This window comes from Propithecus coquereli, unplaced genomic scaffold (assembly GCF_000956105.1).
Source record: "Propithecus coquereli isolate 6110/MARCELLA unplaced genomic scaffold, Pcoq_1.0 Scaffold560, whole genome shotgun sequence".
NCBI classification, from domain to species: Eukaryota; Metazoa; Chordata; class Mammalia; order Primates; family Indriidae; genus Propithecus; species Propithecus coquereli.
The window spans coordinates 792,733-815,576 of NW_012151508.1; the positions used below are offsets into that span (position 1 = coordinate 792,733).

Consider the following 22,844-nt stretch of genomic DNA (forward strand, 5'->3'; position numbering starts at 1 on the left):
TCCCACAGGCCAAAGGGGGAAAATTTGAGTGTAAATAAATGTAACAGATTATAACCCCCAGAATGACGAGAAAACCACACGTCACACACATGGCTACACAGGAAGCACCTGGAACAAAGGTGATCGGTCGCTGCGCTCCTTTCACACCGACCACATCCTCTGCAGGACCAGGGCACTGTGCCATCCTGCAGGTCACTTCTAGTTATCTCCTTTGGCTGTCCAACACCTCCTACGCGAGAGTGGCGCCGGATCCGGGAATGAGCAAGACACAGCTCCTCCACCAGGGAGTTTACGACAGAAGCTTGCTGAAGAGAGAGACAAGTGACCGAGTAGTTACCCCGGCCTGACTCCTTAATTTGACAAGTGTTTACTGAGCATGCACCCTGGGAGGGACGCCACGAATGCCAGGATCAACAGGGAGAGCCCTCCTCGTCAAGAAGATGACATTTCAGTGGAAGAGGCAAACAACCGGTGACACAGGTATTTAGTGACATCCCTCCTGGGAGCTCCGACAGAGAGGCAGGGTGCTCTGTGGGCGGCCAGAGAGGGCAGACTACTCTGTGTGGCAAAGCACCGGGAGTGAGGACAAGAGCAGCCAAGGTCAAGTGTGAGGAAGGAGACACAGCGCTCACCTAAGGAGCCAGAAATCCTCTCCACAGCTCTGGGCAGAGAATTAGCCACATCAGATCTGTATTTTACAGACATAACTGGCTGTGACACGCAGAACGAAATGAAGGGCTGTGGAGAGGGAAGCCGGAGGAAAGAGCTGTTTCGGGTGTTTGGGTGAGAGATGACAGCCCGGACACGCAGCATGAACCCTGACCAGGCTGCCGAGGAGGGCGCTGCTGGATTTGAGAGGTTTTAGTCAGTGCAGTTTTAAAAAAGAGTTGCAGGACCGTGAGCCAGCCTACAACTGTGGGACCAAGAGTCAGGGGGGACACTGGGGACAGTGAGCCATCCTAGGACTGTGGGACGGACAAGTGCTTTAGAAGGTGGGTCCCCTGGTAGTGACCTCCCAGCAAAGCCCAGAGGCCTGGCCATCTGGTCAGTTGGATTTGATTGGATGGTGACTATTGTATTATGTTTAGTATTATAGAGCTAATATCTCAAGATAGTGAGAAACTCATATTCGCAAAATATATTTTAAAGTGTTGCAACAGCTAATTATCAACTGACTATGCTAATTACACAGGTGAAAATGAAAGGTACTTCATTTCATTTTAATGATACACATTTTTTAGTTAATGTAGTTTTAAGAAAGAAAGTTTGGTACAGCTGCTACTCTAACACCAATAAAACCAAATTACTCATAATATCAGCATCCAGAATATCCTTTCAGATGTATAAAAAGATATTAAGTCAAAACCACAGTTAAGATTTGTTTCTAAAGAATTTGTTAGGCCGGGCGCAGTGGCTCACGCCTTTAATCCCAGCACTCTAGGAGGCTGAGGTGGGAGGATCGCTCGAAGTCAGGAGTTCGAGACTAGCCTGAACAAGAGCAAGACCCCATCTCTACTAAAAAAATAGAAAGAAACTGGTTGGACAACTAAAAATATATAGAAAAAATTAGCCGGGCATGGTGGCGTGTGCCTGTAGTCCCAACTACTTGAGGAGCTGAGGCAGGAGGATCTCTTGAGCCCAGGAGTCTGAGGTTGCTGTGAGCTAGGCTGACACCACGGCACTCTAGCCTGAGCAACAGAGTGAGACTCTGTCTCAAAAAAAAAAAAAAAAGAATTTGTTAAATTATCACTTAGATATAGGTAACTGTGGAGTGAAAAAAAACATGAACTCTTACTCAAAAAAAATAATTTAGTCCTTCAATAAACGTGTGAGGCACTGCTCCCGAGGTGTAAGATAACATCGTGCACCAGGATGAAAAGGTCCCTCACGTCGTGAACTTCATGGTTTGCGAGGACACGGTGCAGTGTGACGCTGTGGCCATGCTTCCTGGAGATGCTGGGGAGTCTCTGCGCACGGGCTAGCGGGCGCTGGCGCCAGGCCGCCCCTGCTCCCGGCGGGAAGGCTGCACTCGCCTGGGCCTTCCCACCCCATCAGCGGTTTCCTGGCCATGGCCACGAGCCGGGGGACAAGTGCCCCATCTGGCCTGCTGGCGCCGGTACTCTCCTGAATGACCGGGGTGCTCTCTGTCTGAGGAGGGAGGGTAACAGAGGGGGTACAGAGGGGGACTGGGGCGATGAGAACACCAGGGGACCTCCCTTCTAGCTGACTGCTGGCCTAAAACTGTCACCAGAAAAGTCTGCTCCGAAACCCACAGCATGAGCATGAACTGTTTATGACATGGGGTGACCAGGAAGGAACCGCGTTTCACATAAGGATGGGGCACTGCCGTGACACAGACCCACCCGAGGCTAGTGGCTCACAGAAGCTCCTCAGAAGGTGACATCTGCTCGGAAGACTGGCAATCTCACCTCTCCACCTTCATCAACAACACAGCCATCCACCTGAGCCCCTTTCATTCCAGCCCACGCGGGGTCTGAAAGCCGCCCTTCTCGTTCTCAGTCCCACTGGACACTCCAGACCGCCTCGTCAGAAATGCTTAAGAATAACCAGGTAGTAAGAAATAGTTTTGCAGGAAATGTCATGAAAAATTATCATCGCAAGGTCCTAACAGTCCTGTCACAAATTTCTAACAGTTTCTATGGCTTCCGGGTAAGGAATCAAGGAGTCCAAAACATAAAGGCAATTATGAAAACACTTGCTTTTTTTTTTTCCCAATTTTATCTTTTATTTGGCACAAATGAGGGATCTGACACCAATTTAGCCTTTTGAGTGTGCAGAGCTCTGCCCATCCCCAAAATACTTGCTTCTTGAATGAGTTATATTACATTTCTCTACGTTTGGATTAAAGAGAATTGAGCTGTACTGCTTAGATGATATACTGCCCAATATAACTCTTATTTAATATGTAACACATGATCAGTAAACGCTTCTTATTCAGAACTTTATGTAACACTAAGTCTTTTTAGTAATACAAAGCACTGACTTTAAATAATAAATATTCTTGTGTTTCCTATTCAGAGCACCTGCTTTATAATCAAATTCCTATTTAAAAGGAATTTAGGGACAAAATCCAAGTTTTCTAGTTTAAAAATTTGCTATACTCTGATAAAGCATTATGTCCCAGATGTTATCATTAGGATTGCTTTTCAACATTTAGCATTTTGCTTCTTGCCTGCTTTCCTGAAATTATAAGTTTATTTATGTTCACATTGCCGATGAAGAAACGCAACTTTTAATTGTGAGCAGCTGTAATATCGAAGCGTGCCGGCTCCGCGAGAGAGGCGTGCACTGGCATGACCCAGAGAGCCACGTCGTGTCTTGTCTCCGTGCTCCTGAATTGCTTCACGCTAGGTTTGCTCTCGAGCTAATCTTTTCCCGTTGAGGCGCTGAAACACTATGATTTGTTAATATTGATAACAGTTATCCAAAAACAGCATTCCAAGAGTCTTTTTATCTCTGTGGATCGACTGTAATACTGTATTCTACAACATGTAGCTCTTTTGTGAAGCACATGGGCACATTTTAAATAAGTATTTAAACTCCAAATATTTTATTACTCAAGAAGGCAACTATTAGAAAAATTAAGGGGTACTATGATTATATGAAACCAAAAGAGAAAAATAAGTTATTCTACTGTAATATTTTAATACAAATATAACTTTTTTTTTTTTTTTTGAGACAGAGTCTTGCTCTGTTGCCCTGGCTAGAGTGAGTGCCGTGGCGTCAGCCTAGCTCACAGCAACCTCAGACTCCTGGGCTCAAGCGATCCTCCTGCCTCAGCCTACCAAGTAGCTGGGACTACAGGCATGCGCCACCACGCCCGGCTAATTTTTTTATATATATATTTTTTTAGTTGTCCAGATAATTTCTTTCTATTTTTAGTACAGACGGGGTCTGGCTCTTGCTCAGGCTGGTTTTGAACTCCTGACCTTGAGCAATCCACCCACCTCGGCCTCCCAGAGTGCTAGGATTACAGGCATGAGCCACCGCACCAGGCCCAAATATATTTTTAAATATAACTATCCTTTTCAAAAGAAGAAAGCTATTCTCCAAAACTGCCTTGATATTTCAACAAGCAAAATACTCCAGGGCTGACTCTGTTTTATTCTATGATCTGAAAAATACCTTGACAACCCAGATAACAAGCAGCAGCTCTAATTCATACCACGGCTCGTGTCACCTGTCTCTCTGCAGTGAGACATCTGAAAGCATCTTTTTATTAGAAACACAAATCAATATACTCAAGAGACTGTAATAGCTGCTTAAAGCAATTTGTATGATCATTTCATCCTTGATGTTTTTGCTTCGAGCAACTTATTATTACGAGTGGCGTGAAAATGGCAACCTGTCACAATTGTTTTTTCTTAACCTCTGTAGAATTCTTCCCTCTTAAATATGATCAAGCCTCATCTCATTAAATATGTTGGAGGCTAAGTTTTATAAAGCAGTCCATTACTCAAGTTGTAGTCCTTGTAATTTAAACTTTCACCAAATATTATAATTGCTTAGTAACAAAAACTTTGATTTGTTCAAAGTTCTAAAATAAATTTTTCAAACTGTGAGTAAACCCCATCTCTTGAATCTGTCTTTAGTGAGTACTGTGATGAGGTAAAATATTCTAATCTTCAGATCTAAGAATTTCTTTTAATCTTAGAATTTCCCTCCATCTAACAAAATATTTAAGATTTACTCTTAATCTTTATATGGATAAAACATGCTACATTTAAAAAATTCTAATAAACTCCTGTTACAGGCATAAAGCTGTATTTTCCAATTATATAAAATTATCTACGCAGACTGTAAGAACTGATTTCAGAGACAAATCCAAAAGAATGAATGAAAGTGGGACATTTGTCAGAGTTACTAAATTGAGCTCTACTTTAACTAATTCATGTGCAGGTTTTTTTTAAAATCTCAGATTTTCAGTGACCACTAGGGAAAGGACACAAAAACTGGAGCGGAGGTTCTCAATCTTCCCTGGGCGCCCCCCAGTTTCTGATTCAGGAAGTCTGAGAGGGGCAAGAATTTGAATTTTAGGATCAGGGGGGCAAAAGGCAGCCCCGATGAGCATGTGGCCAAGCTGGGGCCACACAGGCACGCTCAGCAGCATCCCAGAAACAAGGGAGGTGTCAAGGCAGCAGCCAGACAGGCGTCTCCGTTTTTCTCTTCAGGGGTAAGGGGGCATGACACGTGAAACCACAGGAAAGATCAAGTAGGCCTGGGCTTGGGGACATGAGTGATCACGTCATTCTCCTCAGTTTTCTATGTGTTTGAAATTTTTCATAAGTTAAAAAAAAAAAAAAAAGGAGCTAAAGAAGAACAAGTGCCCAAAATGAAGAGCAAATGGAGAAGTGGCCAAATGAGTTTTGGGAAGTTAGCTGAGGAGAATGGCTGGTTTAAACGTATTTTGTAAAGTCACTGATAAAACTGGTTAAACACCTAACATCCACCTGCTCAACTCTGGGAGGACATTTTCAAAAGCACAAGCACCAGTCCTCAGGGAGCCACAGCCTCGACGGCAGGATGGCAGCGATGGGACGGGGAAGCTGGGCCTGTCTGAGGCCGTGGGCGCACGTGGGCATCTGCGAGGGGAGCGCGCACCCAGCAGCCTTCTCTCAGGCTGGGAGCTCCGCTGCGGGAGCGGTGCGCACACGAGCACTCGAGGTGAAGGCCCGTCAGGGGCTGAAGGCCCCGTGGAGCCCCGCGCATCAACGACAGCTGACCACGCGCTTGGAGCCCGGTCGCGGCCAGGCACTGCTGACGTGCTTTATGCGCTCTGCTAGCCAAAGAACAGCAATGCACTGGAAAAGACCTGCTCCCTTAACCGTGCTTTGTAACAGCGATTGTCTGGATTACTTTCTATTATTTTTAAAGCCATTAGATCCCAGAAATTTCCTAACATAAGGCTGCACCTATAGCAGAAGGCAACACCAAATGACGCTGCAGCCCTCAGCGCAAGCAGCACAAGGGGACACCCGGAGGGGAAGACGGCGCCAGAGGCAGGCGGACCTGGGACAAGGGCGTGAAGTCTTAGCCTCTCCCGCCTGAAGCAACCCTTTCAAGAAAAGGATTCTTGTATCGTGGAATAAAGAAGATAAATCAATAAATAGGGTATTTGTTAAACTGAATTTGTACCATGAGTGACTTATAAGCAACTGAGGAATAAGACTGTTAACGTGTCTCCTTAAAAGAGAAGTTACTGGACAAAACTAGAATATGTGAAATAATGGTGTATTTGCCTTCGCAGACTATCTTCCAAAGTGGCTAGAAAACATACTTTTTTAAAGAAGGAAATACTGCTCTCCAAAACATTACACACAAGTTTATGATTTTGGATACTCCAGCATCTACAGCAGCCTCTGAACTTCAACAACTCATTTTTATTGCCGTGCTCCGAACCTCCCCCAAATGATTCCTCTGCTTCCCATGTGACTTGGCCACACACGGCCTCCTGGCTGCTGCCTCCCACCCTGACCAGGCACCCAGCCCTGCACCTTACCTTCCGACACACCCACCTGCCAGCCTGCAGCTCTGGGCCAACCCCGGGCCCCTGTGCTTTTCTGCTCTGGGGCTCTTCCAATCAGCCTGGGAAAAGCCATGCCCTCGTGACTGGCCCCATTACAGATTCATGGTTCCCAACAAAAGCGCTGCCTGCCCATCACTCAGCAGGGCATGAGCCTAAACCGTGAGGCTATAACCCTTCCCAACACTTTCAGGAACTAGTTCAAGCCCTTCGCACGTTCTGCATCAATTTCACTACCTCACTGCTGTTATGATTAACTTTTTTTCTTATATCAGCATTGACTTTACTGTAGCATTCTTTTAATCTTAGGAAGTTCAAGCAATTTTGCAGATTTGCATGGACCTGTTACATACGCTATAATGAAGTAGGAGATAAAATATGAAAGGAAAGAAAAAAGGAGGGGAGGGAGGAGAAGGGAAGGGAAGAGAGAGGCAGCCCCATAACGGTACAATCTTTTAAGTAATCTTATCTTTGTGTGTTTAAGTTGCTATCAGATGTCCACTGAACTCATTCTTCCACAGATTTAGTATCTTTCTTCTTTATAAAGTAAGACCCTCTATTCTTTTACTGAAAGCATTAACAGTTTTGTGATACTGGTTTTTCTTACCAGAAAAAAAAAATAAAATCTTTCCCCTTACAGTATAACTGGTCAATTTCTCATCACCGTTCTTCCACTGCTCCGGGCCAGAGTCACAATCGGGCTTCCCGTCCCTAACCTGGCTCCCTCAACACAACACCCTCCCTTCCCCACGGGACTCCTGGAAAGAGTTCCACCCCAATAAATCTACTGCAGCAGTTTTAATTTTACCGATACTTTCCTAATTGCTAAATCTAACTAACCTCTTTTCCTTTTTCACCCCAAACGATCTCCGCAGTCCCCAACACACTGCTGACTACAACCGCCTTCCGAAATGCTGTCCCCATTCAATGTCCTTCTGATTTCACCTCCTCTGCTCCACCCCGGAACCACTGGCATCCTGCAGGGTTCTACGAGGTTCCTCCCTCTTGTGCACTACGTAAAATCTCATTGTGGGTATCACTGATCCTGCTTGTTAAATATTGCCAATTCTCTCTCCTGCACGTGGGGTAGAATTGCACTTCCCTGATTCCTGGAACTTAGCTGAGGCCATTTAATTGGTCTGGCAATGAAATGTGACCTACACTGCTCCTGGCAGAGCCCTAAGAATCAGTCAGTATTATGATTTGCCAGGTCAGTTCTTCTCATCCCAGTGGTCACAGAAGTACGTTTCCAAGGTGGGTTCCTGAGGGACCGTGACAAAGCAGGCAGCTGCCAGCTTGCATGAGACACATGACACAAGGAAAAGACCCCGGTATTAAGCCACAGCGTGGTTTGGGGCAGTTCACCCACAGCATGATTTAGCCTACCCTGGCTGATAACCACTACTCATTCAAAAATACGCATTTCAGGCCGGGCGCGGTGGCTCACGCCTGTAATCCTAGCTCTCTGGGAAGCTGAGGCGGGCGGATTGTTTGAGCTCAGAAGTTCGAAACCAGCCTGAGCAAGAGCGAGACCCCGTCTCTACTAAAAATAGAAAGAAATTCATTGGACAACTAAAAATATACAGAAAAATTAGCCGGGCATGGTGGCGCATGCCTGTAGTCCCAGCTACTTGGGAGGCTGAGGCAAGAGGATCCCTTGAGCCCAGAAGTTTGAGGTTGCTGTGAGCTAGGATGACGCCATGGCACTCCAGCTGGGGTGACACAGTGAGACTCTGTCTCAAAAAAAAAAAAAAAAAAAAAAAAAAACCCGCATTTCAGCCCAAATTACTCTGGTAACAATGAACTCCAAAACTAAATTTCAATTGACCATTGTATCAAGTAATGTCTCCATACACATTCTCTGGATTAGACAGCCATCAGAATTGAATGCTAGGAGTATTTCTGTTTACCTGAAAAAATTCAATGAAACTCAGGTGATGATTAGTTTTCCCTTTTAAATGTTTTACTGCTTTGTTTGCACCAGCCTTCTTTGAAGTACAGGAGTATGCTGGTTTACTAAGCAACAGAAGAACGCTAAGATATAGTTTTCAGAAAATAAAGTCTTACGAACAGTAAACAATTTCTGTCTTCCTTTCTCTATTTAGGAACAAATATCATATAATCTTTTTCATTTAACACATATCGCTATCAATACCTCGCCCTGGATGAACTGCATCTGTTACTTTCTGCCCATTATAGCATGCTTGAAAACTTTTTCTGAATTTTATTCTTATGAAACTAGGATTCAACACTCAGAAAGACTGAATTACTTTACAAATGTATATATTTCGTTTCTCTCTTAGGTTATTCCTTAATTTAAAAAATTTAAATACCAAGTCCAAGGAAGACCCCCTCGGGGCTTCACCACACGCAGTGCCTGGGCTGCTGTGCTGACACCTCACCACTCGACGCCCTCTGGTGTCCCCCGAGATGCCACCAGGGGTGCACCGCTCTGCTGTGGGGGCTGCTGTGTGGTCGTAAGGCACGTGCATGTGAAGTTTCAGGTTAAGCACCCACCAAAAGGTAAATGCTCTCTACGCCTGAGCTACTGCCATTATCACGATTTTAGACCGGAAGGGGAGGACCGAACACTTACTAAGTGCCAGGAAGGTGCCGGCCACTGGAAGAACACTTTTACAGCAGGCTGCAAAGCTAACAAGGCAAGTAGCCAAGGATTTAAATCCAGTTCTGTAGGACTCCAAAGACGCCTCTTCTATTACGAGATGTAGTCTGCTAACACCAAGGAAACTGAGAAGGCTATTATTAAAAAAAAAAAAACAAAAAAGAAGAAGGAGAGGAAGAGGAGGAAGGAAAGAAGAGAAGGGAGAGAGAACCCACAGACAGTGAAAATTGGAAGAATTCCTAGGCTTCATGGTAGCTGCATAGTACAGACCCAAAGCCTTGTTCAAGCTAGTTACAAAGTAGCTACTTCTTGACTAGCAATGAGAGTCGGGTTGAAAAATTACGGTTTTGAAAATATTTCGTCTTACAGAAAAACAGTAAGAATTACAGGCAATATTGAGCATTTGTCATGTGGCGAGTTCTTTTCTAAGAGCAATGTGTGCATTATCTTGTTCCCAACAATCACACGTACGTCCTGTCCCCATTTGCCAGACAGAACACGTGCTGAATTTAGCCACTGCTCAAGTGAAGCAGCCAGTTAGCAGCGCAGCCCGGCTTCTAGGCCTGGCAGTGAAACCCCAGTGAAGAATTCCTAGTGGTGACCAGAAACTTCAGAGCTCACTCACATAACTCTGAATCAAAACCCCAAGTAAAGAGCACAAATGAACCAAAAATAAAAGATTTATAGAGGAAAAAATAATGAAGTGGAGACTAAATCAAAGGAAAGATGATAGGTTAAACTAAAGAATAAGGTAGCTAAAAAAAGAGTCATATTAAAAGGCAGCATGGCTTTTAAGATGTTGAAATTAATATTTAAAATTAAACCTAATCTCAAATGTTATCATAAATATAAAACCAAAAAGATTAAGAAAATAAAACAGCTGGGCGTGGTGGCTCAATCCCAGCACTTTGGGAGGCCGAGGTGAAAGAATGTTTTGAGACCAGGAGTTTGAGACCAGACTGGGCAATACATCGAGACCCCCATCTCTACAAAAAATTGAAAAACTAGCCAGACACGGTGGTGTGCACCTGTAGTCCCAACTACTCAGAAGGCTGAGGCAGGAGGTTGCTTGAGCTCAGGAGTTTGAGATTACAGTGAGCTATAATGATGCCACTGCACTCTAGGCCAGGAAACATAGTGAGACAAGACGAAAAGAAAAAGGAAAAGGAAAAGGAAAAGGAAAAGGAAGAAAAAGAAAGAAAAAGAAAAAGAAAAAGAAAAAGAAAAAGAAAAAGAAAAAGAAAAAGAAAAAGAAAAAGAAAAAGAAAAGGAAAAAGAAAAAGAAAAAGAAAAAGGAAAGAAAGAAACCCTAAAACTTGTATGTACATTAGATTATTTTAGTTTTGCTCACTTAAGGAAAAAATCACTGTACTTCTCCAAAAAAAAGCTTATATGATTCTAAATCTGTCAATAATTAGTTTAATAATTTGTTTTAAAATAATTTTAGTTCTATTGTAGAATTACTGACTTGGATATACTTGATACTCAGAGTAAACTGTAATTTAAATCTAAAGAGATAATTTTTCTCATTATCACAGTTAGAGTTTATACTGAAATAATAGTAACACAACACTTTTCTTTGACTTAGCAAATCTGTGTCACACGTAGACATCTGGAATCCTCCCAGAGACACGCCCACCTCTCCGTGTGTACAGAAAGGTCACTTTCCAGCTTGCGACTGATCAAAAAGCAGACAGCAGACACACTAAACTGCAAATGGCCCCCGGCACTTACAGAGTTGAGAAGCATTTATATGCTTTCCTAATTTTTGAAGAGTGAACTATTTTTTAAATAGCATTTGGCTGAAAAAAATGGAATACCTCTTGTCCTAACCATATCTTTTCAAAGAATTATTTCCTTTCTATTGCTCTGTAATCGAATTTCCAGCAAAAGACAACCTTTCCTATTAATTCCTCACAGAGCGAGCACAAACTCATCCAACGATTTTTGTTCTACTTAAATACACACAGATCTTTCAAATAAAAATGAGTAAAATTAATAATTAGAAAGAGCTTCTCATTAACTGCTTATTAGCACATACTGTGACTTCAACATATAAAATTTATCATCCAAACAGTATATAACTATTGAGCATCCACGTTTTTGTTATGATTTACCTTACACGTACATGTTGACTGCATAAATAACAATTCTAGGAATATAGTCAATTTAGGAATATAAACAAGTACTCTTTAAAACTAAAATCTGGTTTTCAATATGTTTCTTCTCAAATGGAAATAAACTGATTTAACAATATAACTAACATTCAAATTAAATACTATAAAAACATTAATAGAGATTCCTCTGTTTTAAAAACGAACCACAAAGAGTACAAATTGTAAAATAAATAGATTGAAGAAATTAGCTACAATTAACTGTCAATTACATATCTAACAATGAAAATGTAAGACATATATAAAACTCTGATTAGCTAAGAGAAAATACTTTCAGAAACTCTTCAGTATGAGAATATTGTGATATAAACACAGAGAACTCATATCCTAAATCGCCAACATTACTGAAATTCTATTTTCATGCTATATATTAAGCTCACACGAATGAGCTAGTCAGAACTATGCAGACTTTCTTACTGAAAGGAAAAAGTGAGTTCATTAGCGCAGTTGCTCCTTCATCTAGCCTACCTTATTTTTTGGATTGGATGTGTTCATAACACTTCGAGTCTCTTTTCCAGTATAAATGACAACACCTATTACAGTACCTGCAAAAACACGAAAGTGGTCCTTATAGAAATACTTCAAAGGTTAGCAAAGAGGTAACACTTTCTAATTAATCGTTTTCATGGAAAATATTACACTATTTGATTTCACATAAATGCACACAACACTGATTTAATTTGGCTAGCTGAGGAAAATCTAATCTCAACTTTTAAAGCGGACTTTGAAAAAGTCAAATGATTTGTTAAGCAATACCAATTCACCTACATATAATGTTAGAAAATGTATTAATATTCTTTTTGCTGACAACAAAAAGAATGACACTGGCCTTTCACTGATGTCTACTCTATTACTGAAGTTACACTGAGAGAGGCTATGCTCTTAATCGACCAAACTCATCATTTGACCTTCATACTAAGATGGCTCCCAGTGAACCAGATTCTTTTACCACTGTAAAGATCAAACTACTACTAAGTATCAGTAAGAGTCTTTGCTAGTATTTCAGAGTATATACTTAACTAACAATAGTAATGTTATAAAAACAATATTTGATTTTACATTTAGAAGCTACTAATCTTTTACTCATGTCTCTGAAAGTTAGGTTTTCTAATTTTACAAGTCAAGAAGATATAACAATTTTTAAACTTCCCTTAGGAATGACCCATAGATTATAAAGGTACTAAGAGCTACTCATTTCTGGAATGTCAAAATTAAAACCCATGGAAGTCTCCTTCTGAAATTACAGCTAAGCATAATTTATATTCCTAATTTTCATCCTTAATGTTTATAAATTTTGAAGGTAAGAAAGACAATATATACATAATACTGAAATTACCATTACAGAATTAACTATAATAATTATGCAAAAACTCTTTGATTTCACACTAATACATACAATTTAGTGAGTGCTGAGTATAAACGATATGGACTATCTCTTGGCTTTATGTGACCACAGATAGGCTGCATATCACGTATGTCATGTAACTTACACCTCCCACTTTGGAAAGCTCAGGAAGACGGAAGTTGCTGAAGTATTCCCTCGTCAGTGGTATCTGAAGAGGTCACATATTTTTCTTCTTTAATTATGTGTCACCGGGGAAAGTTGGGAGGCTTCAGTTTGCCAAATTCATGAAAGGCACTGCCAGCCTACACTTGGGATATAAGCTCACCCAGCTAGACAAATACTGTCTTTGGCATTGTCCATATAAACTTCCTAGCTGAGATGACGGTACTCGGTATACATAAATATTAAATACATATAATAGTATGAAAAGTTTTCAAAAACTTGTGTCACAGAAAACTTTCATGTCAGTGAAGCAAAATAATAAATGTGATCTTATCAATATTTTCTATGTTGCCAATTTAGTCTAACTTAATCAAAATATAAAAGCACCACTAATGTTGAATAATTACAACGATGTAACAAGGCAAACTACATAAAATTAATTTATGTTTTAACATTGGCTGAATGACAAAGTCCCAAAGGAGCCTACACAGTAACTAATCAAACTAGAATTCCTTACCCTAAAAGCAGATTCACGAGCAATGTGGATTTCTTGGCTGGCATTACGGTTTACAGTACCCGAATTCAATGTGAGAAATGGCAGGACATACGCAATAAGCCTTTACAACAAAATTTCAGATCCTGTATTTGCATAATCTGTTAAAATTTGCTAAAGCTTTTCAAATGTATTCTCTCATTTAATTCTCACCAAAAATGAGTATGCACTGTAATTAGATTAAATGTATTTTTTTCTGAGTCTATCATGCTTTTTAATACCTAAAATCACTGAAATCAGCACAGGAATATTTGGAACATATTCCATTCTCTTTAATAAAGGGTAGGAATTTATAGACTAGCATAAGCTAAAAGACTGAGTAAACCGTGTATTAATGTATAGGGTATAAAGAAATAGAGAAAAGATGTTAACTGCTGATTTTGAAACGAGATGAGAGCGCAACAGGCGATCACGCTAACTTCAGAGGGCACAATACGGCTAACACAGAGTGGTGCAAAGATTCCCAGCAAATAACATTCTTCAGTGGGAGAACTTCAAAACTTAATTTGTACTTTAAGTATAAATTAAGCTCCCTCCCACTGGCTCAAACTTGGGAAGCTTCTTTTTCAGAAAGACGTTTTAAGTTCAGGAATACGCTGGTGTGTTAAAATCACAACCACCACAAGAAAGAAATTCTTAACGGGCAGGTAACCAAGGCCCTAAAGGTGAAGATGACATAACATTCAAAATTAAATAAAAATTTAGTCCAATTTATATTGAGAAAATATCTTAAAAGATTTATGAGCATCTACTAGTTAAAGCTAGTGATTGTATTTGTCTGATCCATATTTGCACACCTCAAATTGACTATAGCTAATTAAAAATCAATACAAAAACATTCAGATGCTTTGGGTCCAAACGGGGCATAAGTATGATGACATCCCCTCCAACGCTCCACTGACTCAGGGCCAGGGCTCTGAGACCAGCCGGTGTCTGCAGAGGTCTCGCGGCCACAGTCTGAAGTCAGCTTGGGGTCCGGTTTCGTTTCACATGCGTGGAACAGTGATTAATCTCTTAGCTACTACCTGACTCCTTTGTCACAAGCTATAGAGAAAATTTCATATAAAATCCTACCAACATCTAATTAACAGTATAGTTGCATTTTAAGGAAACAACTTTCCAAATGCAAAATAAGAAAAAAAAAATGCTAACAAGGTCAAATTTGGGGAAAAAAGGTATTTTCCTTTATACAAAAATTTCAAACTTGTAACTACAAAACATAATTCAGCAAGTCAAACTAATTAGTTCACTTATTATTAAATATTTTGAAGAGTGAGCCTATCACATTTTCAGTTGCTATTTTTAAACTCCTGATATGATACTATGTTTAAATTGCAGATTATCAACCAATCTTCACGAATTCAAAATTAATTAAGACCATTCACAGAAAATTTTATACATACAAAATATACACCCTAGACCACTTTAACAAAATAATTAATAGCTTTAAACTATCGAGTCAAAAAGATAGTAAAATGCTTAAAATTTACTGAATTAAAAAAAAAGTAAATATGTATTTATGGGTGTACGAGAGATGTAAAAAGAGCTACCTGCCAATCAAAGTATTACCGAGTGTCAGTCACGCACCCAGCACCTGCAGGTAGTGGGGGAGAAGCAGACAGGGCCGCGCACACCAAGCTCTGGCACTGAGCGGAGCTCTCGCGTGCTGCTCCAGGAAAGCAGGCGGGAGGTACAGAGGGAACACGGAGCGAGCACATGGACGAGCACGGAACTGACAGAGACAACAGAGTGAGCCTTGGGAAGTCAAAATCTCACCAAGGCTGCGACACAGAGAGTAACAGAGGTGACCTCTACTGATGTCCAAACTCCACACGGCTGGGCACACAGAGTGACACTCGAGACCTGCACCCAGCCTGGGGTCCCCATGACCAGGCACACAGAGAGACAGGGGAGACCTGCGCCCACTCTGGGGTCCCCATGACCAGGCACACAGAGAGACAGGGAGAACTGCACCCAGCCTGGGGTCCCCACGACCAGGCACACAGAGAGGGGAGACCTGCATCCAGCCTGGGGTCCCCATGACCAGGCACACAGAGAGACAGGGAGACCTGCACCTACTATGGGGTCCCCATGACCAGGCACACAGAGAGACAGGGAGACCTGCACCCACTATGGGGTCCCCATGACCAGGCACACAGAGAGACAGGGGAGACCTGTGCCCACTCTGGGGTCCCCATGACCAGGCACACAGAGAGACAGGGAGACCTGCACCCAGCCTGGGGTCCCCATGACCAGGCACACAGAGAGACAGGGGAGACCTGCACCCAGCCTGGGGTCCCCATGACCAGGCACACAGAGAGACAGGGGAGACCTGTGCCCACTCTGGGGTCCCCATGACCAGGCACACAGAGAGACAAGGAGACCTGCACCCAGCCTGAGGTCCCCATGACCAGGCACACAGAGAGACAGGGAGACCTGCACCCAGCCTGGGGTCCTCCTGACCAGAGCAGGTCCTCTCGGTCCTGCCTCAACACTGCTGACAGCCCTGCCTCAGAGGGCTCGGCTCCTCCAGGTTCGGGGAGCTCGGTATCAGGGATGCTCCCTCTTGGGCTTCTCACTATAAAACATGGTGCCTCTCCAGGCCCCGAGTCTGCCTTCCAGAGAAACAGTGCTTTCTGAATCAACAGGGGCGACGGAGCATCACGGCCCCGCAAGCTCTGCGTCTTCCCGCTGGCCAGCCCTCGTCCAGGGTGTCTGTCTGTCTGTGTGGCTCGAGCCCTCGTCTGTGTGAACTCAGATGCTGGGACAGAGGAGGAAGGCCCGAGTTCATGTCCCCTTAACAGCCAACTTGAATTCAACTGAGATTTCACTGCTAAGGTATAAGATTAAAGAGAATTCTCAACTTGTAATCAATTGTAATTACAAAGAAGATTGAGAGCCCTTGGGTTAGTGCTGGAGATCTTAAAGCCTTTCAAACACTCCTCAGGAAATGGCAATGTGGAAATATATAGAATTTGGTGATTGTTCAAAGATAAGTATGTTTTAAAAGATTTGAAATTGAAGACAAAGCTTGCATTTAAGATGTCCCAACACAAGCTAACATCAAAGGCACCACAGTGCACCTCATGGATGGCTTTAGAGCCATGTACACTCCGAGAAGATAACCACCCTGGAAAACCAAAGGCCACGGGGCAAAGAGGACAAAACTGGGCTGCGACATGACCCACATGTGACAAGGCCTACTTCGCGTCGGTGTCGCCAAGCACACAGCTGGCTGCTACGCTCGCCAAGGCCGGCAAGTGAACTGAGTGGGGAGAGAAGCCATGCTCGGGCGCTGCAGGGATGTCTCAGAAGCCATTGGCTCGGGCTGCTCGTGTCTTTTTGAGGAGAAAGTCCACACACCAATAGCACTGGGGGTCAGAAACACATTCTAATACATGTTCAAAAGGGTCCAGGAAACAAAAGATCGATAAAATGTATTTAAAAAAGAGAATCTTCTACTATCTTCGAGAATGATCCTTAATAATAAATGAGATGAAAACAAAATAGAATGAAACAGCTAAAAACAGAAAATTTAAACTTTCTGACGGTGTATGAGCTTCTTATAAATCATTATATGTGTTTTCCTACAAACTACTCAGTGCTGAGCGCTGCAGGGTGACAGCCTTTAAGGAAGGCAGCTGGACTCCGTCCTGGCCCAGGTGCACTCTGGCTGTGTCCGGCAGGGATGAGGAGCCTGCTGAGGGCAGTCCTCAGAGCAGAGGCCAGGCCAGCAGAGAAGCACCCCCGAAGTGGGGGCAGGCGGAGGTGATGCCTGCCTCCAGGAGCAACGTGAACACAGCTAAACACACGGAGTGAACAGGCTTAAGGGCACGACTCTGAGTCTTCCCTGGCTGAAAGTGTGCTCTCTGCAGTATGAAGATCCTTCCCCAGGTCCACAGAGCCCAGGATCTGTGTGTCCACTTGTGAGGTGTCTTCGAAGTGTGAACCCCCTTCCTGAGGTCTACGGAGCCCAGGACCTGATGTGTCCACCTGTGAGGTGTCTTCGAAGTGTGAACCCCCTTCCTGAGGTCCACAGAGCTCAGGACCTGGCCAGTCCACCTTTGTTGTCTCTTCATGGAGCACGATCCTAACTTCTCTCTCTGTATTTTGAGAAATTTTTAAAATATGTAAATAACAAAAGCCCACATAATTGAAACCTATCGAAACTGTCGTATCTGCTACCAAGTTTATCTTAGTGACACAAAACACTAGGATAAAATCAAATCCCCTTTCATATTCCACCTGCTGAAAGGCGAACACAGAGGCGTCTGTTATGCGGTTTTGCGTGTCCCCCCCTCCCCCTGGCCAGGCACACTGTCCCCTGGACCCTTCTCCTCAGGGTCCTGGGTCCCTCTCAGCACTGCGCCTTCTGCCAAGCGTCCTCCACAACCCTTCCTGCCACCCCCTCGCCCGGCTCACGTCCGCACAGTCTTCAGTCCGTTTCAGTGCTTCCGCCTCGGAAGGCCTTCCCTAGACCTTGTCCAGATAGGTTCTTGACTTGCACGTCTTTTGTCGGTATGTGATGTCACAGTATCGATCAGCACTTTCGTGATACTGAGCACAGGAAAATCGCCTGGACCCTTATGGATGTCTTCCCGCTAAACCATAAACTCCCTGAGGACAAGACCCGTAACGACTCTGCTCCGGACGGTATCGCCAGCGCTTGGTGCAGAACAGTCCTCCACACACAGTCCACGGACGGAGGAACGCGTCCCAGGAGAGAAGGGCGACGAGCCCTGCGCGGTGCTGAGCGGACAGACACCCCCGACAAGCCCCCTCCACTCCTCGGTCCCTGTCACGCTGGTGCCCTCTCCGGGTGGTCCCTGCTGCTCAACTCCGCCCCCAGCATCACTGGCTGTGTCAACTGACACTAAGTTCTGACAGGTGATAATCGTTCACATTTTCAACACCTTCCCTAGAAAGTTACTTTTTAAACTGTCAGAATTTAAGCACCTCCCTCCTCAACCACCAGGAACACTCAGTCCACGGACTGACGGGACCTGCCTCCCACGGCCTGCCTGGCCTCACCTCACCCTTCCCTGTCCCAGTCACTCAACCACACGCTCCTCCTCCACCTAAAGTCACCACTGGCGTCCCCAGCACTGCTGTGCACCTCTAAGGCACACTGACAAGTTTGTCAAGAAACATGCCGAACCCAGCAAAATGCCCTGTGCTCCTACACGAAGGCTGCACTTCCCTGCCTGCTCCAGGCCTCACACGCCAAGTGCAGGGGCCGTCCCCCCGCACACTTCCAGGGCCACCCCAACTTGCCAATGGCAGTCTGTGTAGAGCAAGGTCCCTAAGTATTTCAGGGCATTTTGAAAACACATGTTTGGAGTCCCTGGACAACACAAAGCATCATCTGTCTGTGAGAACTCACACTCAAAGGAGGAGACTTTCTTACCTGATGCAACAACGGTGCTTGCCCACAAGGTGTTTTCTATGCTGAGACTTTCATGAATGGGCGGGTCACTGTCTTCCTGTTCAAGGAGAGAAAAACAAAAACAAAATTGGCAAATTAGTGATTTTTTTTTATTACTCATACTTTAAATGTCCACAGTGTTAAAAATATGTCCACAGCCAGAACCAGCTAACAGCAGTGAAAAGGCACTGCAAAACGGGAGGGGTGGGGAGGGAAATGTAGCAAATTAAAACCACAAGTTGAAAGGCCACCTCTGATCAATTACTTTGAATATTTTCTTTTAATATATATAAGGCAATTTTAAATTTTCATGAAAATACCATATGTTCTATCTATCTATCTATTTATTCATTTCTGTAGAGACAGGGTCTTGCTATGTTGCCCAGGCTGCTCTGGAACTCTGGTCTCAAGTGAGCCCTCTGAGTGGCTGGGACAACAGGTGCACCACCACACCCAGCTTGCTCTAATATTTTAAGAGTAAAATTGCATATTCAAATATGTGGTTTAATAACACTATAGCACTGCTAGACGAGTAGAAAACATTAGCCCAGAAATCACCAAAAATCAACTATTCAACATGTATTTTGTATGCACAGAAGAATTTTCTCCCCTTACCATTTGTTAAGGATAAGGGCTATGCGTTTCAAACGTGTATATACTCGTGACAGAAAAAAATGCTTCTGTGAATACTGTTGTACAACATATATATACACATATATAGATATGAAGAGAAATGTCTTTTCTCTTAAATTCCTCTTTAAAAATGTCATTATTATGTCGGATATTCTTCATTAAAACGAAACTCAAATATAAGCTGAATGTTGCTAGATATGTGTACAGATACAAACACGGCCGCATGGCAATATCACAACAGCAATATATATAGTCTACCTGTATCTTTACATTCTTAACGTTCATTTTCAGAGACAAAAATTACAATTTAAAATCTCAGAACTTCTCATCTTATTCTGAAGTCTCAATCCGAATTTGGTTACGGACGCCGCGCTGGAACAAAGGACTGACAACACCCTCGGCCCTGCCCTGGCAGCAGCGTGGACAGCTGTCCCGTCTGCGTGAGTCTCCTTTAAAACAAGGCCACTCCAGAGAACTGTATTGTATTGTAAGCTGATAATCTGCTATCAGGATATATTTGAAGATACCAAAGAAATCAAAATTGGGAAGGAGGGGAAGAAACTGAAAACACATGGCGTGTGAGAAACAGGTCCGTGCTGCTGCCGTTTCCTTTCCATCCACTCATCAAACCGCCTTCAGCGATGTGAGTTCTGGTCGTTTTGATAGCTACATGGAAGATATTTGATATTTGATTCTCTGATTTACTTGTGAGGCACAGAATCTAAACCAATTCTACAGTTTCCAAACTATTAATATTTCCCCCAACACTGCAAATATTTAGAAAATAAAGTGTTTTCAGAAATAAAGTTTAATTTCAGAAGGAGGTTTTGCCCCAGCTGCCCTGTGTGCGTCCGACAGCGAGACCCGCAGTTAGGAGCCAGCCTGTGTTCCAGTCCCCACGCTCGGCCCGTCCCCCAGGCCATGGTCACTCACACTCCTCCGTACTGCTGTACAGAGAAGGCCACACTGGGCCTGGAGACTTCCCTGAGCATCTCAGGGTCTGTGACTATGACAGCTTAAACACAAGTGGGGTGCTGTTTCTTTTAAAAAAAAAAAAATCAATTCAAGAATACAGAGGGGTATTGAATTAAACCGTGCCTTAGTTACACCATCTGCAGACAGGGGCCTTCGTTGAGCTCACTCAAGCGTGCACTCAGTCAGCCTCTGAATATATGATGCGCCTTACATTAGAAACTACGACTATACAGAAGAATTAAGACACAGCCTTTCCCCGAAGAAGTTCGTGGTTCAGTGCAAGAGCTAAACATGTACACACGAAAATCACAGAACAGCGGATCAAGGGTAAACATCACCGTAGGCAGAAGGGCAACAGCAGCAGAGAAAAGGGACACAAGTCTTCCTGGTGACGGAACCCACGCGGGTCTGAAAGGGCAGGAGCTGCAGGGCACAGCCCTGACCCAGGAACCTGTCCAGCACACTCTGCTGCCAGCATGAGACCCCCGTCTCTGCAGACCGGCACACGTTCTCCTTTTACCATCCCTTAGGAATTGCTTCTTACAGTTAGTTCATCAAGTAAAACAAGGTACACACTTTGCTGCATTTAGTAGTTTTAACGTAAAAAAATCTACTGATAATTAAGCTGCATCAATATGCACTACACTAAGGCAATGTATTTTTAAGTGGAAAAACTGAGAATTATATTATTCCAATGTAAATACGTATGCTTATGGGAAAAAACTTGAAGGGAAGAGTCAAAAGAATAATATCAGTATTTATATTAGGATGGCAGTGTCACAAAAATTGTATACCATTAACCATTTTACTTGTACACAGTTTTATACTAATGGTAACGACGTATTTATAAATTTCTAAATATACTGGAATCAAATTAAACTCTGCCACAGTAGCTAACATGCCATCATTACAGTCTTTAAAATACATAAGAATATTCAAGCACTTTCTTTTCCAATCCTGTTCTTGTTTCTTCCACAGAAAATGCCAGGCATTTTGTTCCCTTTGTTTATAACTAAAGTGGCTATTGAAGATAAAGAGATAAAAATTGTCTAAAGCAGAAACAAATAATCCAGAAAAACTGAGTTTTCCTTTTGACTTTTATGGTTTTATAGAACCAACAAAAATCAACTTTTAGAAAAGTGAGTAGCCTCCCTCTACACTAATTCTGTGCTTGAATTTATGACCGAACTGAAATGACCAATTTCTGACTCATTCGCATAGATGGCCTTAAGAGTCGAATTCTGATAAATACTGTCGGAAAGACAGTGAAATCCACGTGTCTTCACCTCCTTTTCCCTAACATGGCCAACAAGGTACATCCTCTAACTGCATGCTGGTCTAGGAATTTCAGCTGCAATCCAGCAAACTGAGTACGTAACTGGTATAAATGAGCCAATCGCGCATTTATCATTTAAGGTATGGAGCAAATAAAGTTATTTACTAAAACAAACCCTGAATTATTTTCACTGTGTCAAAGCAATGTAAATGCTTGTTTACCCACAGGACTGTAAGCTACGGGACAGCTCCCATCACCGAACAGGCACTCAGCCCAGCTAGCAAATGAACAAATACAAGAACAGGCAAACCTGAGACTCTTCCTCTCATTTCCACCCTGCTCTGTGGCCCTGCGTCCAGTCCACGGTCTGCTGTCACCCTGAGCCTCCTCCCTGTGGGGCGCGGGAGGCAAGCGCTCCTTCAGTCCCGCCCCCAGCTCAGCACCACCAAATACCCACATACAAACTCACACAATTCACTCCCTTGAAACTCTTCCTGAGGTTTCCCTTTAATGTGAAAGTTTAAAAAATTATTAATGCACGCAAACATTTTAGTGTATAATATTTTCCCCTTACATTGAACTCCAAGAAAAAGAAGAGCATTACAAAATATAAAAAGTTTATAAGGCTTTCTGAACTGCAAATAAAAGATTCTATACAATTTAGTTTTAGAAATTTAAGTTGGCTCCCCTATTACTTTCCCATGACCATTTAATCAGTGAATGCTTTTGTCTATTCCTGACGCAATCACGTGTGAAAGGACACACAGTAGCTGTGCATTTTCCTTTCAATTCTTCAATAGCAATGACGGACTTTAAACATTAAACATTTCTCTAATAAGAAGAAAATTATTCTGAAAGATAGTTCTTTACCAATCTCATGAAGTACAGAATAAAGATTGGGAAGATGGGAAAGAAATTATCTCTAAATAACCTTTTCTTTTGGTTTCCTTCTCCTTAATGTTATACAGTTTGAAAAGATAAAATCTGCTGGGGAGAAGGGAAGAACGCAAAATGTTACAATTTCAAGCTGGTTTCTCAACAGTATACCCCATTTTGCAAACAAAAGAGGTTTTCTTTTCAATAGAAGAGTATTTTGATTGAAAAAGACATGAACAATGATAAGTATGCTATGGC

The 22,844-nt window shown here is 42.9% G+C and overlaps 1 protein-coding gene across 1 annotated transcript in view; it reads right to left on the reverse strand.

Annotated features, from left to right (window-relative positions):
• The window catches only part of ATP9B (ATPase, class II, type 9B), a 244,986-nt gene that overhangs the window by 126,936 nt on the left and 95,206 nt on the right, over nt 1-22,844 (reverse strand). The window contains exons 10-11 of the mRNA XM_012657822.1: nt 18,809-18,884; nt 11,810-11,886 (exon numbers count right to left, since the gene is read on the reverse strand). Coding sequence (XP_012513276.1) covers nt 11,810-11,886; nt 18,809-18,884 — 153 coding nt within the window. The remainder of the gene's footprint in view (nt 1-11,809; nt 11,887-18,808; nt 18,885-22,844) is intronic.